Source organism: Acanthamoeba castellanii (assembly GCF_000313135.1).
Source record: "Acanthamoeba castellanii str. Neff unplaced genomic scaffold scf7180000084596, whole genome shotgun sequence".
In the NCBI taxonomy this organism is placed as follows: Eukaryota; Discosea; order Longamoebia; family Acanthamoebidae; genus Acanthamoeba; species Acanthamoeba castellanii.
This window is the reverse complement of record NW_004457413.1, coordinates 2558-16908: the sequence shown is the minus strand read 5'-3', so window position 1 is coordinate 16908 and position 14351 is coordinate 2558. Positions and strand designations below refer to the sequence as shown.

Sequence of the window (14351 nt, the reverse complement as noted above, 5' to 3'; positions counted from 1 at the left end):
AGCTGGCGCCTCCTCCACCACCTTTGTGTCCTGTCCACTACTAGTTGCACGAAGCGGCGAGGGGCTGCTTCAGCTGCGATCGATTGAGGAGGGGCATGGTGCTGCTACGCGGGCGACAGGATCCCTGCTGGAGCCTCGAGAGCTGTCGCTCGTAGAGAGATCGATGGACGCCCTTGAGCCACCTCTGCGTCCGCGCGATGCCCTCGAGCCGCATCGCGAATTGGCCCTCCTCCTGCTTGTTCTTGGCCATGCGCATCTTGAACCGCAGGTGGCTGCTCCTGGCACGCAGCTGGAACAGCTCTCTGCTCACCACGGCCGGGTCCATCTCGTTCTTGCTCTTGTTCTCTCTCGACCAGGCAGAGATCCAATCTTCAATTCAACACGATCGCACGAGTCGTCTAGCGAATCGTCGTGTCGAAGAGGACAAATCTCTCTAACTGTTGAGCGTCGAGAAGAAGAGACCAAGGGATGAGATGTGCTGCACACTGCTTGGGGCTGGCGCGAAGGACAAAAGAAAAGGTCGCCCCACCAGTCAACATTTTTATTTGTCGTTGCATAAAAGCCTCACGTTCCTGATTTCTCGTTGGCCGGTTCTTTGGGGCAACAACTGTTCCTGGGACAACGCCGACAAAGTCCGCAGTACCGACCAACCAACGGCCGCGGCTTTTCCCGCCAAAATTTTGTGCTGGGCGGGAAAAGCCACCAACGGACATTTTGGCCTACTGCGCCCAACCAAGGACCAGCGTTGATGAGCATCCAGGGTGAAGAAGGTCAGTGTTGTGAAGATCAGGCACACCGGAAGAAGCGCAAGAAGTGGGTGGAGCGTGGGAAAGGTTGGACGAAAACCAGTACATGTAGGGAAAGTGCGTCACTCGTCCTGAGTTTGGACATAGGATGCGGGAAACATGCCCTCCACACCGTTCAAGGTGCCGTGCCACCACTCCTGTTGTGTGGTGGAAAAGTGAGGTGAAGCTGGTACAATGGCTGCAGTCTATCAGGAAATGCCGAGTGTGGTACACCGTCGCACCTCATCAGAGTAATCGGTAAGGGTGATCACGTCACCCGCCTTGAAGGAGAGCTCCTGCTCGTTCTGGCCGTCGAAATCGTACAGGGCGGTCGCCGTGTAGTAATCACCGGCCTCTGTTGGCGGGTGGTGGTAAGACCGTAAGCTCACGGGCACTGGTGGGGGTGGTGCGTACCGCCCTCCTCGGGAAGTTCATCGGCCTGGAAGGTTTCGATCGCCTGCACGTAGGAAGCGGGAACCACGCCCTCGCGCCCATTGAGCCGGGCTCGCACCCACTCGTCGTCCGGCCTGCGAGCGTGCACGGGTGAGCAACTCCGCTCGTGTGTGTAGCATGGGCGAGAAAACGCACCAGTCCAGCACGTCCAGGATGTCGCCCTGCTTGCACTCCAGTTCTCCATCGTCCTGCGGCGTGAAGTCGTAGAGGACCTCGACCTGCGCTCCGGTGGCGTTCTCGTGCACGGCGGCCACCGCGTCCGACGAGGCGGAGTGATGCTGGTAGTCCACGTGTGCCGCCGCCTGTGGCGTGGGCTCGGGCTCGGGCTCGGGCTCGGCCGGAGCAGCTGCGACGTGCTGCTCTTCTTCGTCGCCGTCGATGGTCTCCACGTAGGAACACGGGAAGCTGCCCTCCCGGCCATTCAGCTCGCCCGTCCACCATTCCTGTACAGTAACGCAGTGAGCCTCTCGCGCGCGCGCAGAGAGAGAGAGAGAGAGCGCGGGCGAAGAAGGCAAGATGATGGGGCGTGTACGTCGTGGGAGTAGTCAATCAGGTTGATGATGTCGCCGGCGTTGAAGCTCAGCTCGCCGCCGGTTTGGCCCATGAAGGGGAACATCGCGCGGGCTTGGTAGCCGCTCAGCTGGGACGCCGGCGCTGCAGCTGCAGCGGAAAACGACCAGCGTCAACATCACCGCACGTACATACCCACAGAGAAAAGAAAGCGCACCGGTGGCTGCAGGCGGGGCAGCGCTGGCCGCCTTTCGCTGCTCGAGCAGTGCCTTGATGTCCTGGGCCTGTTTCTTGAGTTTGTCGATGTCGTCCTGCATCTGCTTCACCTCTTGCTGGGCCTGAGTCGACCAACGACAACGACGACAGCTGTGAGTATGTGCTTGGTTTGGCCACGTCAGGCCTGAGCTCTAGGCGAGGGTGCGGCACCTTTTGCTGGGCGGCCGGGTCCTTGGCGTAGAAGCCCACGAGCTTCTCCAGGCCGCTCTTCGTGGCGGTGAGCTTCTTAACCTTGTCATTGGCCTGCTTCAGCTCCTCCTCCTACGCGTTGGAATGTGCGTACAATGCGAACACACATCAGCAATGTCCAATGTGTACAAGAATGTCAAGAATGAAAATGTGGAGAATGTCTCGTACCAGCTGCTCTACGGATTTGCCAGAGCCGGCTTCGGCAGCGGCCGCAGGCGGCTGGCTCGCGGTGGGCGGCCGGGTGGTGGGCAGCTTGGCGTCGGTCGCCCGCTTCTGCTGCGGTGGCGGCGCGTCCTGCCGCTTGATCTCCGCCGGTCCAGCCGCAGCCGCCTTGCCGGGCTTCTTGCCGGACTTGTCGAGCTCCTTGAGCTTGGTGAGGGCCTTCTGCTTCTTGCCCTGGAGTTCGCGCAGCATCTCCCGCTTGGGCTCCGTGTCGGCCGGCGTCGCGCCGCCCTTTTCCATCATGCCCAGCGCATCCGTCTCGGCCTTGATCGTGCTCTGCGCCCCATCATCGTCATCGACATGAGATAGATTAGCGCTCATTGCCACAACATCCACCACCAGGAAGAAGCATTCATTACCTCGAGGTCCTGGACGTAGTTCTCTAGGGCTGCCACCTTCTCCTTGGTCTTCATGGAGGCGTTGATCGGCAGACCCATATTATCTGCATTTATTTTATCAACAATTATTATTAAATTACACCTCACAACAAGGTAAAAAAATCTATATGGGAGCTAAAGAAACAATAAAAGAACAACGAGATAGATAGATAAAACAAAGGGGCGGTACCTTCGCTGGCCTTGTTGCTCGAGGCGCTGAAGAGGTAGTTGCGCCAGGCCAGGATGCCGCTCATCCATCGCATCTGTGCGCGCGTGCACACGCGATCCCATTAGCACGGACCGAGGTCATCAGCGGTGGCTTTAGTTGGCGGCGCGTACCTGGTCCTCGACTGTGGTGGCCTGGAGATGGTAGGTGCGGCCCGTGGTCACGACCACGTCCAGCGTGTACCCGCCCTTCACCTTCGCGCCAGGCATCACCTGACATTTCGCGCGTACAATATTAGCAAAAGTAATTCAAACAAAATATGAGTAAATATTTATCTTTTATATTTATCTTTATAATTTAAATGGTGAAGGAAAGCTGCGTACCATCTGGACCTCGAGGATGTCGAAGTGGCCCTGCGGCTTGATGTCCTCCTTGTCCATGTCCACGGCCTTCTTGCTGCGCCAGCCCTGTGGAGCGCTTCAGAAACGAAAACGCTCGGCGCAGTCCCAGTCAAGAGTGGTAGTGAGCGTACGCTGTGGATCTCGACGATGTCGGTGTTGCCGCGGGAGGTGCCGACGGCCTTGGGCCGTTCCTTGTAGTAGTAGATCGCTTTGCCCTTCTGCTGGAACCACCGCTGCGACCAGCGTCGGGTCAGGCCCTTGTCGCCCAGCTTCAGCAGGTACCCGCTCAACTCGGCCGGCGCCTGCAGCGACCATGTACATCCATCAGCCCACCATGGTGTCGTGTGTGTCCGGGTGTGTGTCGTGTCGGAAAGCGTACGGTGTCGCCCTGGAACGACGAATAGTCTTGGGGGGCGGGCTTGGGGGCGGCAACAGGCGCGGGCGCGGGTGCAGAGGGAGCCGCTGCGTGCGTGGTAGCCTTTTTGTCGACTTTCGGCGGTTCCGGTTCCTTGAGGCTGATCGGATCGACCGGCTTCGCGGCGCTGGCGGCCTTGGTGGCCTTCTCGCGCTCCTTCTCCTCCCTTTCCTTCTCCTTTTCTCTTTCTCTTTCCTTTTCCTTGGCTGCCTCCCTCTCCCGAGCCGCCGCTGCCGCCGCCACGTCCTTCTCCCGGGCCTCCCTGTCGCTCTTCTCCTTTTCCTTGGCCTTTTCTCGCTCCTTTTCCTCCTTCTCGCGCTTGGCCTCGCGGCGTTGCTTCCACTCCCGCTCTTCTTCATCGTCTCGCTTCTTCTTTTCGTCGTGCGCAGCCGACTCCTGTGCCGCACGACACGCACGTGAGATTTCTCAGCCGATCTTTACGTTGCACACAAACTACCGACCTTGGGCTGGGTCGATGCCCTGTGCGAGGGCCGGGCCGGCTTGGACTGCTCCCGGAGCGCCTGCATCTTGAGCTCGCCCAACAGCTCTGCCACGCGCCGCCCGCCATCACCGCGTTAGAGCGCTGACGTGGCACCACGTCATCCATCCCTGCTCACTCGCTAGGAGACACTCACCGGCGGCGAGGAGAAGGCTCTTGGCGGAGAAGATGATGCTCTGCAGGTGCTGGAGGGCGCCGTCGAGCTCCTCCTGGATCTGCTTGCGCGTGGTGATGGCGGGCGAGGTGGTGGCGGTGCTCTCGGCGAGCACGCCCACGAAGCTCTGCAGGGCCTGCACCGACGTGTTGAGGAACGTCACCTGCTCGTCCTTCAGGCCCTCGGCGCCTTTGCGCACCGTCTCGATCAACTTGTCTGTACACAGACCACCAACCAAACCAAACGACCGTGTGTGTGTGTGTGTGAGTGTGTGTGTGAGTGTGTGGTGTCGTGAGATATCGCAGGAGCGAGCGAGCAGAGCCGAGAATGGTTACCGAGAGCGATCTTGAGTGTCTGCTGGTATCGTAGCAGGCCGTCTTTGGCGGTGGCGTCGCCCTGGGTGGTGTGGAGGGGGTTGTAGTCGTGTGAGCAAGTGCGCGTGTGGCGAGAGGGCGAGAGGCGCACCTTGGCGATGGCCGCGTAGCGGTTGACCCAGTACTCGGCCAGCTTCTTGCCGGTGAGGGTGAGCGTCTTGGCGGCCACCAGCACCGACGAATAGAAACTCAAGCCCGTCTTGCCGGTGGGCTTGCAATCCTCGAACTCGGCGTCGATGTCCAGCAGCACTTCGATCGGCGGTTCATCTTCGACTGGTATTGCCACGTGTGGTAAGCGTGTGTGCGTGTGTGTCACGTGTGTCGTGTGTGTCGTGTGTGTCGTGTACCCTGCGGTGAGCTGGGAGCTCGTCCAGCCATCGAGGTGCGCTGCTGGCGCTGAGGGCTCGGGCTGCCCCGGCCGCCGGGCCGGTCGGTCCCGATGCGCGAGGGTCCGCGCGGGCTGCCACCGCGCCCACCGCGCTGCTGAGGCGGCCGCGCGCCCTGGAATTTGGGAGACATGGGCGCCGCCGACGCCGGGCCTCTGTGCGCTCCGCCGAGCGACGCTTTCCTCGGACCGTCGCCGCGGCCCCCGCGGCCACCGTCGCGGTGTTGGCTGGGCGGCGACGCGCGACGGTACTCCTGCTGCGGCGGCGGCTGTTGCTGCGGCTGCTGCGACAACCGGCGGTGGTCGGGCGGCGGCATCACGTTGCTGCGTCCCTGCTGTTGCTGCGGCGGCCGTTGCTGCTGCTGCGAGTGTTGAGGCGGGTAATGGGATGGGTGCTGCTGCTGTTGTTGGAATGCAGGCGGGTGCTGAGGCTGCGGCTGGTACTGCGATGGGTGTTGTTGCGATTGGTAGGCGGACGGGTGCTGCTGGTGCTGTGGCACGGGTTGCGGGGATTGAAGGTAGGGATTGAGGTGGTGCGGAAGGAGGAATTGGGACGCGGACGACGACAGCGGAGGCGTGGCGTTGTGCGAGACCAACGGTTGCAGCGGAACATGCAAATTGGGCACCTGGTCGCAAACACGCACACGCACACGCAGTATGTGAGTAATGCAAGCACGTAAGCGCAAGCCCATATTCTCCGGCCAATATGAAGCATCGTATGTTTGATGAGGGGTGGGTACGTGTGAAATGTATAAATATATACATATGTACGTGTATATATGTAAGGAAATAGGGCAGCATTCGATGAAAACGCAGAGGTGGCGGTGGCGGTGTGTGGATACGCATAGGGTGAGTAGGATGCGTGAGTTGATGGAGATGCATACAGAGCGTGTGGACCGATTGCATGAGAATCTGTGCATGTCACCACACGGCACACATCACGCGCGCGTACCGGAACATTCTGGTATTGCTGGGATTGCTGCTGTGGCCCCGAGGAGCCGTAGGGTCCCGGATACGGAGCGGGCGCCGTCTGGGTGTACACCCCATGGAGGGAGGAAAAGGGGTTAGGAGGCCCAAAGGGGGGAATGGATTCCTCGAATGGGAGGGGAGCGGGCACCTGATAGCCGCCGTACTGCGACGGGTAGCCCTGGGGGATCGGACCTGCTCCGCAATAGCTTGAGCACGATGTGGAGCACACGACACACGACACACGACACACGAAAACGCGTACCACTTGTGGGCGGGCCATAGGGACCGCCGCCGTAGGGGCCTGCGCCACCCGATGGCGCGTAGCCGTAGCTCGAGCCCCCGAGAGGGGCGCCGCCGCTGAACGGAGGCTGGTGTGGCGCGTACCCGCCGCCGGTGCTGCCGCTGGCGTCGGGGAAGTGGAGGGGCGCGAAGGGGTCGGCGCCGCCCGGGCCGGGATACGATGGCGGAGGTCCGCCGTAGGGCGAGTTCCAGCCTGAACAAACAAACAAAATAAATAAATAAATAATACAATTATTATCATGTATTGCAGTACATGGCACCAAGGAAGAGATGCAGAGCACAACCCCCCTCCTCAAGATTGTGCTTTTGGAATCGGCATCAAAGAGCGGGTGGTGGATGAAGTAGCGGAAGAATCGATGGGAAGCAAGAAAGTGTACTCATTGTGGTTCGGTTCTTTCTGGTAGCGGGGGAGCAAATGAGGATCAAGAGGAAGAGAGCTTGTTCGGGTGACCGGGCGATGAGCCTCGTGTGCTTGCACTCACGATTATTCGATCTTTGTCGCTTTTAGCGTCGACACAAGTATTTTTTAAATAAAAATATAAATAAACAAAGGCTCATTATCCTGAAAATCACACAATGGAGATCGAAGCAGCCGTGGCTGAGCAAATTGCGGAGTGGACCACCACCGATTCGGCTGCAGCCGCTCCTCCGGAGATCGGCGCTACGCGCAAGATTAAGGTGGGCGATAACGTCATTTTGTGCCTGAATGAAGACAAATTCATTTTTGCCCAGGTCCAACCCACCGGGTCCGTCAGCCCCTCCATTCGATCCTCTTTTCCCATGCCTCGATGATCGATTTCTCGATTTTGTTTAATTCCCTCTTTTTTAATTCTTTTATTTTTCCATTCTTGTGGGCAGGACGGTGAACGTGAACAAGAAGCGGTATCCGCTGAAGACGCTCATCGGCGCACCCTATCGCTCCATCTGGGAGGCGCCACGAAACGGCAGGGACTTCCTCCCGCTCAAGGAGAAGCCCCGCATTCAGGACATCAGCGACGTCAACCCCACAGGTGCTCCATTACTGCGCCTACGTGTGTGCCGTGTGCCGTGTGCCGTGTGCGGTGGTGCGTGTGGTGCGTGTGCGTATCTAACTGACCACGGATGCACACAGAGGACGCTGATATCACGACCGACAACAGAGATCTGGTGGACAACAACCTGAACCAGAAGTTGACGCAGCAGGAGATCGTGGCGATGCAGGACACGGGCGCCAGCGGCGAGACCATCATCAAGGCCCTCATCCAGAACTCGGCCTCGTACCAGAGCAAGACCGAATTCTCCAAAGCCAAATACCTCAAGAAGAAGGCCAAGAAGTACGTGTGCCAACCTGCCTTCTCTTTCCTCATCAGACCACCAAGCAGTCACTCATGTTTACATTTGTGTTGTTTGTTCCCCCCACTACCACCAGACACATCCTGGTGCTCGAAGTACTTGAACCGTCGCTGGACAACATCATCGCCGCATACTTTAACCGCAAGCCCTCCTCCGTCTGGTACGAATCACGTGTCGTGTGCCTGATGTGTGGGACGACATGATCAACAGCTCTAACCTTTCTTATTCGTTCGATGTGTGTGTGTGTGTTCTGCGCCGCTGCCCAGTCACATGCGAGTCGACAGCCTCGCGCGTCTGCTGACGTTCTCGGACGCCCGTCCGGGCTCGAACGTGCTGGTCATCGAATCCTGCAAGGGCATCGTCACCGGCGCCATCGCCGAACGTGTCGGAGGTGCGCGCATAACCCGTGTCTTCGCCACCGGCAGGCGGCAGCTAACAACACCGTTACCGGTGCGCGCACCAGGTCATGGCAAGGTGGTGTCACTGCACATCCAGGGTCGATCCAACGTGTCGGCCATCGATCTGTTCAACTTCTCCGATGAGGTGCAGAAGTCGATACTCCACGCTCCGCTCTCCTCCCTGCGTGAGATCTACCGCGCGCTCGGCAACAAGGCGGCGGCGGCGGTCGATAGTGCCGAGGCCGCGTACCCACGTGAACCCTTCTTCGCTCCGCTGGATCAGCTCAAGGAAGTCTTCGCCCAAGGCTTTGACAGGTATGTGCACCCAAACACGACACGACACGCGGGGAGGGGTTGTATTTGCGTATGGGCGATCAATTCATGGTTGAACTCAACGCCGCGTCACTGTATGCTTCAGCCTGGTGATTGCGGTGAAGGCCGTGCCTGCGCCGTTCCTCTTCGCGCTGCTGCCGTTCGTGAAGGCCTCGTCGCCCTTCGTCGTCTTCAGCCCCTTCATGCAGCAGTTGGTCGACTGCTACATGGACTTGCAGAGGGCCGATGAGGCCATCAACATGCAACTGTCCGAAACGTGGATGCGACAATATCAGGTGCGTGTGTCGTGTCGTGTGGCGTCGGCCGTGTCGCGTGCAAGTCAGCGAGCTGACCTGTGTTGAATGATCAGGTGCTGCCGTCGCGCACGAGACCGCCGATGAACATGAATGGCGCGTCGGGCTTCTTGCTCACCGGGACCAAGGTCTACAACGAGCCGCCGTCGACAGACGCGACTGACGCCCCCGTCGTGGAGGAACAGGTCGAGGAAAGCGATGACAACAGCAGCAGTCGAACCTCCGCCTCGCCGCAGAAGAAGAAAGCCCGCACCGAGGAGCCATCGTCCCATCGCCGCCATCGCCGCCAGTTTCGTGAGGCCGCCATCTCGAGTCACCTGAAGTGCACTCGCCGACGCCCGCCAACCAACGTGGAGTGTACGCAGAGTTTGCGCCGGCGTAGCGGCGATTGCCGAATGAAAGCGCAGAAAAGAAGGAAAAAGCGAAGGCGACATCTTTCTGCACAGCATTGCCAGTAGTGGAAGCAAATGGAAAGTGCCAAGTCTACCTACGATTTCGATCTGTTCGTCCTTGGTAAACCACCCTCCCAAACATGCAGCCGGAAACGTGGCTAGCAATGCATCGGGCTCTCGATGTTGCTTTGGCGATGTCCCCTTGTGATTAATAGTCTTGCGTGTGAAGGGGCGGGTTCTGGTGGCGTGAGGGCGTCGCGCATCTCAGCCAAGGCTGGCGCACGCGTGGCCATCGCCGAAGAGTCCCGCGTGGGTGGCACATGCGTCATTCGCGGCTGCATCCCCAAGAAGCTGCTTGTCTACGCCAGGTACTTGCCCTTCTCCGTACGGTGCCGTCTTCTTCAAAGATCAATCGTGTCTAATCTCAACGATCGCTTCAGCCATTTCTCAGGCGATTTTGAGGATTCGCGCAACTTTGGTTGGTCGGTTGATGTGAAGGGCTTCGATTGGAAGAAGCTCATCGACAACAAGGACAAGGAAATTGATCGTCTCAACGGCATCTACAAGAACCTGCTTGCCGGCTCTGGCGTCAAGCTCATTGAGGGTCGTGCCACCCTCGTCGATGCCCACACCGTCAAGGTACGCCGCTGCAACGTGTTGCCACCCTCACGATGAACGTGTTCTTTGTCACAACCGCTGCTAAGACACTCAACCACAGGTGGGCGATGCTACCTACACGGCGGAGAACATCCTCGTCGCCGTAGGCTCGTGGCCGTGGGTGCCCACCATCCCCGGCATTGAGCATGTACGTGTATCTGTGCTGCGAGCTGCCGCCTGTCTGTACTTGAGCACCACACACCACACGCGGGTGCTATTGTGCATCGTTTAATCCGTGTGCGCCAGGCTATCACTTCCAACGAGGCCCTGGAGCTGCAGGAGCTGCCCAAGCATGCCATCATCGTTGGTGCTGGCTACATCGGTACGACAATCGCGCTCGAGTCCCCCTTTCTCTCTTCCGAAATGCTCACCACGGTGAGTCCATGATCTAGCTTGCGAGTTTGCCACCATTTTCAGCGGCTGCGGAGCGAAGGTCACTCAGGTATCACCGCCTGAAGCTTTCGCTCAGCTCTCTCTTCAACATTACCTTGGTTCTCACCTTCGTGCCTGTGCTGAGCAGATTTTCAGGAAGCCGTACGTGTTGACCGGCTTCGACAACGACGTACAGCTCGCCGTCATGGACGAGGGTAAGAAACAGGGCATCAAGTACGTTATACTCTCTTCTGACCTGCGTTTCCCTCGTCGCTCACCTTCCACACGCATTCGCTTATGCGCGTATACAGCTTCATGCCGAGCACGCAAGTGACCGCCATTGAGAAGACCGATGCGGGCTACGTGTGCCAGCTGGACAACGGGCAGACCGTCACCGGCGATGTACACACCCTTCTCTCTCGTTCGCTAGCGCTCGAAATGACGGTCACGCTAGTCTCGCGATTACTCATCTCCGATTACGAATGGCTGGTGAACAGGTGGTGATGTACGCCACGGGCAGAGTCCCCAACTCGGCCAACCTTGGTCTGGAGAACGCGGGCGTGAAGATTGACCAGCAGGGCGCCATCGTTGTCGATGAATGGTCACGCACCTCCGTGCCCAGCATCTACGCCGTGGGTGACATCACCAACCGCATCAACCTTACTCCTGTACGCTTTCCCCTCAAGGATTCCCTCAGTGACGAGCGGCTCGCCACTTACCTTTCATGCTGTGGCAGGTCGCTTTGGCTGAGGGCCACGCTCTGGCCGACACTCTCTACAACAACCTGCCTCGCACGGCCGATCACACCAACGTGCCCTCTGGTAAGCTCCACTGTCCGCCTCTTTTTCATGGATTAGCTGTTGCTTGTGCTCACTGTCCAACAATCAATTGAATCGTTGACTGCCGCCAGCCGTGTTCACATCGCCGCCGGTGTCGTGCGTGGGCTACACCGAGACGCAGGCCCGACAGGTCTACGGTGAGATCGATGTCTACGTCTCCAAGTTTACGCCCCTCAGGCACACCCTGTCCAAGCGTGACGAGAAGACCTTCATGAAGCTCATCGTCGACAGGAAGACCGACCGAGTCGTTGGCGCTCACATGGTCGGTGCCGACGCCCCCGAGATCATCCAGGTACACACACTCGCACTTCCGCGTAAAGAACGAACTCCCGATTTGCTGACCACCAATTCCCTTCAACATCGACGACGCGCAGGGCGTGGCGATCGCTGTCAAGTGCGGCGCCACCAAGAAGCAGTTTGATTCCACCGTCGGCCTCCACCCGTCCGCGGCCGAGGAGTTCGTGACCATGCGAACCAAGAGGGAGTAGAGGTGCCCGGCGTCGGCCCCTCAGTGCAGTACAAGCTGGCATCGTGCGCCCGAAAGGCAGACGAACGATAGAGGTGCTCTCTTTTGTTGAACGTTTGCTCTTCTTCAGCCCATCAGTAGCTTTTCTTTTCGGTTTCAGTGGGGGGGGGGTTGCCGGCATTAGGCAAGTGGCTGCCGGTCAACACCACCGGCGGTGGAGGAGCTGAAGACTTCCACCGCCGCCACCACCAACACCACTAGACCTATGGCGTCCGCGGACGGGGGCGTCCAGCCGCAGGCCGCTGGCCGCTGGCCAAGAGCCGAACGAAGCGCAACCGGTATGTGAAGCCCTCCCCCCCTCCCCCTTTGAGAAGACGACCACAAGTCATTCATCATTTTATGATTCTTCGTCAGTTGATGAGCTTCGGTTGCGGTCATTTGACCTCTTGACATCGCAGCCTGTTCCTCGGCCGCCGCAGCTGCGTTCTGTTCTTGAGCGTCTGCTCGCGAGGGTCCTCTCTGCTCGTCGCTTGGCCGCAAGGTCGCCCACTGCCGTGTAACTCGCAGCGGCAAAAGGAGAGGAAAGGCAAGCGGGGGGGGGGGCGAAGACAACTCTTGGTGTAGTAGTGGCCGACCACTCGATGGCGAGCTCACCACCCCAAGCCGTGCTTCCAAGTTGAGAGAGGGAGTAGTCGTACAGGCACACGTCCTTGGGGGGGGGGAAGTAGGTGGGGCACGATCGACATCATTGACGGCGGCACAGTGGGGTTGTCTGAGAAGGCCGTTGTCGCAAGAGCATCGTCTTCTGAAGAAGTGAGGATGCCGTTGGGAGGTGTTGCCTCTTGAACGTCATGAGTCGTAAGGATCGATGTTCAAAGTCGTCAAGAGTGGTACGTCGTGAAGCTGCGATGTTGGTGGTGCCCATCAAGGCTCGATTGGCAAGGGGGGAGGAAGAAGTTGTCGAAGAGGTGTTTCGATTTGTCCGTCCTTTCCCAAGTGAGTGACCTCTAGATGCTCGAACATGTTCATCTCTTGGGCTCAGGCTTCCAACTTTTCCTTCTTCCTCCAGACCTACCTGAAGTATTCCAGTTATTTACTTTATTTGTGTGATTGTGATTGGTGCCCTTTTCCTTACTTCCCTTTTTGGGCTTTTGTGTTTTTGGGGTGACGTGGCCGGTCGCCGTGACCTTCGCGAAGACCAAGAAGGTGGAACGTTGGCCTTTTCTTTTGTCGTTTCAACCAACAAGCAAGCAAGCAACACACAGCTCACCAACATGATGAACAACACCATCAAGTTTGCTCTCTGGTTCTTGGCGATGATGACCCTCACTATCGGGTTCCTCTTCACCACCGCCGGCCCAACCTTCGCCGCGATCGACTCGACCGTTCGCATGGAGCAGTCGATCGTACCTCAGGCCAGCTTCGCTTCGACCAGCGACCACCACTTCTGGTCGTTGTTGGTGGCGAAGTCTGCCCGCTCCATGAAGGAGGTTCCTCCGTTCCGAGTCGGCCGCCATTACATCACGACGGAGAAGAGTCTGTGGACTCTTTCGCTCGAGCAACGACACCACTACACCATGTGTGTGGTGCTGTTCGACATGGTGATCATCGCGTTGATCACCACCGCTCTCACCAAGGCCACCAACGTACGCCTCCCCCCCATTTGCTCATTTGTGCTTTCGATTATTATCATTTATTTATTCCGCATTTGATTAATCGCAACAACAACACACATTAGAAACGCACGGAAGCCGCCCGACAGCAATGGGCGGCCCACTTGCTGGCCATTGTCGAGGCGGCAGTTGAGACGGCCAAGAGGGCCAAGGAGCTGGCCGAGGCCCCCAAGATTACCGCCGAGGAGACGCACCCGCTCGCCTCCCAAGATGAGATCCCCACCAAGGAGACGCGCCCGCTTGCCAGCCTGCTCAAGGAGGCCAAAGGCGAGATCGCCTGCCTCAGCACGGCGATGCACGTGAGCGAGGAATGCCAACAATCTGAAGTCATGCCGGTACGCTTCTGGCTCACATCGCAATTGTTTGCCGATTGCGTTTTGATTAATCTCAAAAAACTACACAACAATTAGGAGGAGGCGCACGATGACAACGACGAATTTCAACTCAACCCAATGCTGATGGGCCAGTTCATCGACGTGGCCCTCCTCCCTCCTGTGTACGTCCTTAATACTTCTCCCGATTTGTTGTATTGATTGGCGGCCTCTAATCTGGTTGTTCATCTTCATCATCATTCATGCAGCGACACCAACTGGTGCGAACGGGTCAAGAATCAACGTCAAGAAGAAGAAGCACAAGACCAAGAGATCGGCGATTCGTCAATTGACGATGCGGAGGAGTGGGTCGTACTTGAGGACCTCCGCGGCCGCCGCGCAGGCCCCGAGGAGGCCCCGCTCAACCCGATGACCATGGGCCAGTTTTTCGACGTGGCCGACCTCCCGCCGGTGTACGACCAACAGCTCCAGGCCGTTCTCAGCCGGCTGCCCGCCGCCCTCCTGTACGCGCTCTCTCTTTCTCTTTCTCTTTCTTCTTGCTCGCGAGTCGTCTGCTGCTGAACTCGTTCGCTAACCGTTTGGGGGGGTTTTATGTTGGAACGACAAACAGGAACGCGACTGACTTGAGCGAAGGTGGGATGTGGGCCACCCTCGCCTAACCGCCACCGCCAACCCTCGAGCGGACGGAGGAGTCAAGACCAAAAAAAAAAAAAAAAAAAAGAGAGGGGAACGACGAGCGACGGACGACCGGCACGACCGGCAAGAAGAACACAATCATCATCATCAACT

The 14351-nt window shown here is 58.5% G+C and overlaps 5 protein-coding genes across 5 annotated transcripts; 3 read left to right on the top strand and 2 right to left on the bottom strand.

Annotated features, from left to right (window-relative positions):
• Positions 1-40: 40 nt before the first annotated feature.
• ACA1_336890 (uncharacterized protein) lies at positions 41-325 on the bottom strand (the record flags this gene model as incomplete). Its single annotated transcript, XM_004338201.1, has 1 exon — positions 41-325. The coding sequence occupies one exon, from the start codon at positions 323-325 to the stop codon at positions 41-43; it is 285 nt and encodes a 94-aa protein (XP_004338249.1).
• Positions 326-868: 543 nt separating this feature from the next.
• On the bottom strand, positions 869-6666 carry ACA1_336880 (SH3 domain containing protein; the record flags this gene model as incomplete). Its single annotated transcript, XM_004338200.1, has 22 exons — positions 869-943; positions 1028-1140; positions 1200-1312; positions 1374-1681; positions 1771-1892; positions 1966-2086; positions 2175-2285; positions 2382-2711; positions 2795-2877; positions 3003-3075; positions 3152-3250; positions 3362-3445; positions 3511-3681; positions 3759-4190; positions 4256-4341; positions 4430-4663; positions 4783-4843; positions 4913-5094; positions 5169-5832; positions 6159-6236; positions 6324-6367; positions 6438-6666. Coding segments are annotated over 22 exons (3813 nt in total), but the record flags the coding sequence as incomplete, so codon positions are not given.
• A 385-nt stretch (positions 6667-7051) lies between these two features.
• ACA1_336870 (eukaryotic initiation factor 3 gamma subunit family protein) lies at positions 7052-9230 on the top strand (the record flags this gene model as incomplete). The annotated part of the gene is made up of 9 exons (XM_004338199.1): positions 7052-7221; positions 7334-7485; positions 7587-7788; positions 7884-7967; positions 8074-8198; positions 8271-8520; positions 8624-8813; positions 8888-9188; positions 9214-9230. 9 exons carry the CDS (start codon positions 7052-7054, stop codon positions 9228-9230), a joined length of 1491 nt encoding a protein of 496 aa, XP_004338247.1.
• Positions 9231-9298: 68 nt separating this feature from the next.
• ACA1_336860 (glutathionedisulfide reductase) lies at positions 9299-11579 on the top strand (the record flags this gene model as incomplete). Its single annotated transcript, XM_004338198.1, has 12 exons — positions 9299-9344; positions 9453-9591; positions 9664-9862; positions 9942-10028; positions 10127-10202; positions 10273-10322; positions 10401-10486; positions 10564-10654; positions 10750-10920; positions 10989-11073; positions 11163-11383; positions 11466-11579. 12 exons carry the CDS (start codon positions 9299-9301, stop codon positions 11577-11579), a joined length of 1365 nt encoding a protein of 454 aa, XP_004338246.1.
• A 1252-nt stretch (positions 11580-12831) lies between these two features.
• Positions 12832-14221, top strand: ACA1_336850 (uncharacterized protein; the record flags this gene model as incomplete). Its single annotated transcript, XM_004338197.1, has 5 exons — positions 12832-13203; positions 13320-13565; positions 13641-13726; positions 13811-14065; positions 14173-14221. The coding sequence occupies 5 exons, from the start codon at positions 12832-12834 to the stop codon at positions 14219-14221; spliced, it is 1008 nt and encodes a 335-aa protein (XP_004338245.1).
• Positions 14222-14351: the final 130 nt, after the last annotated feature.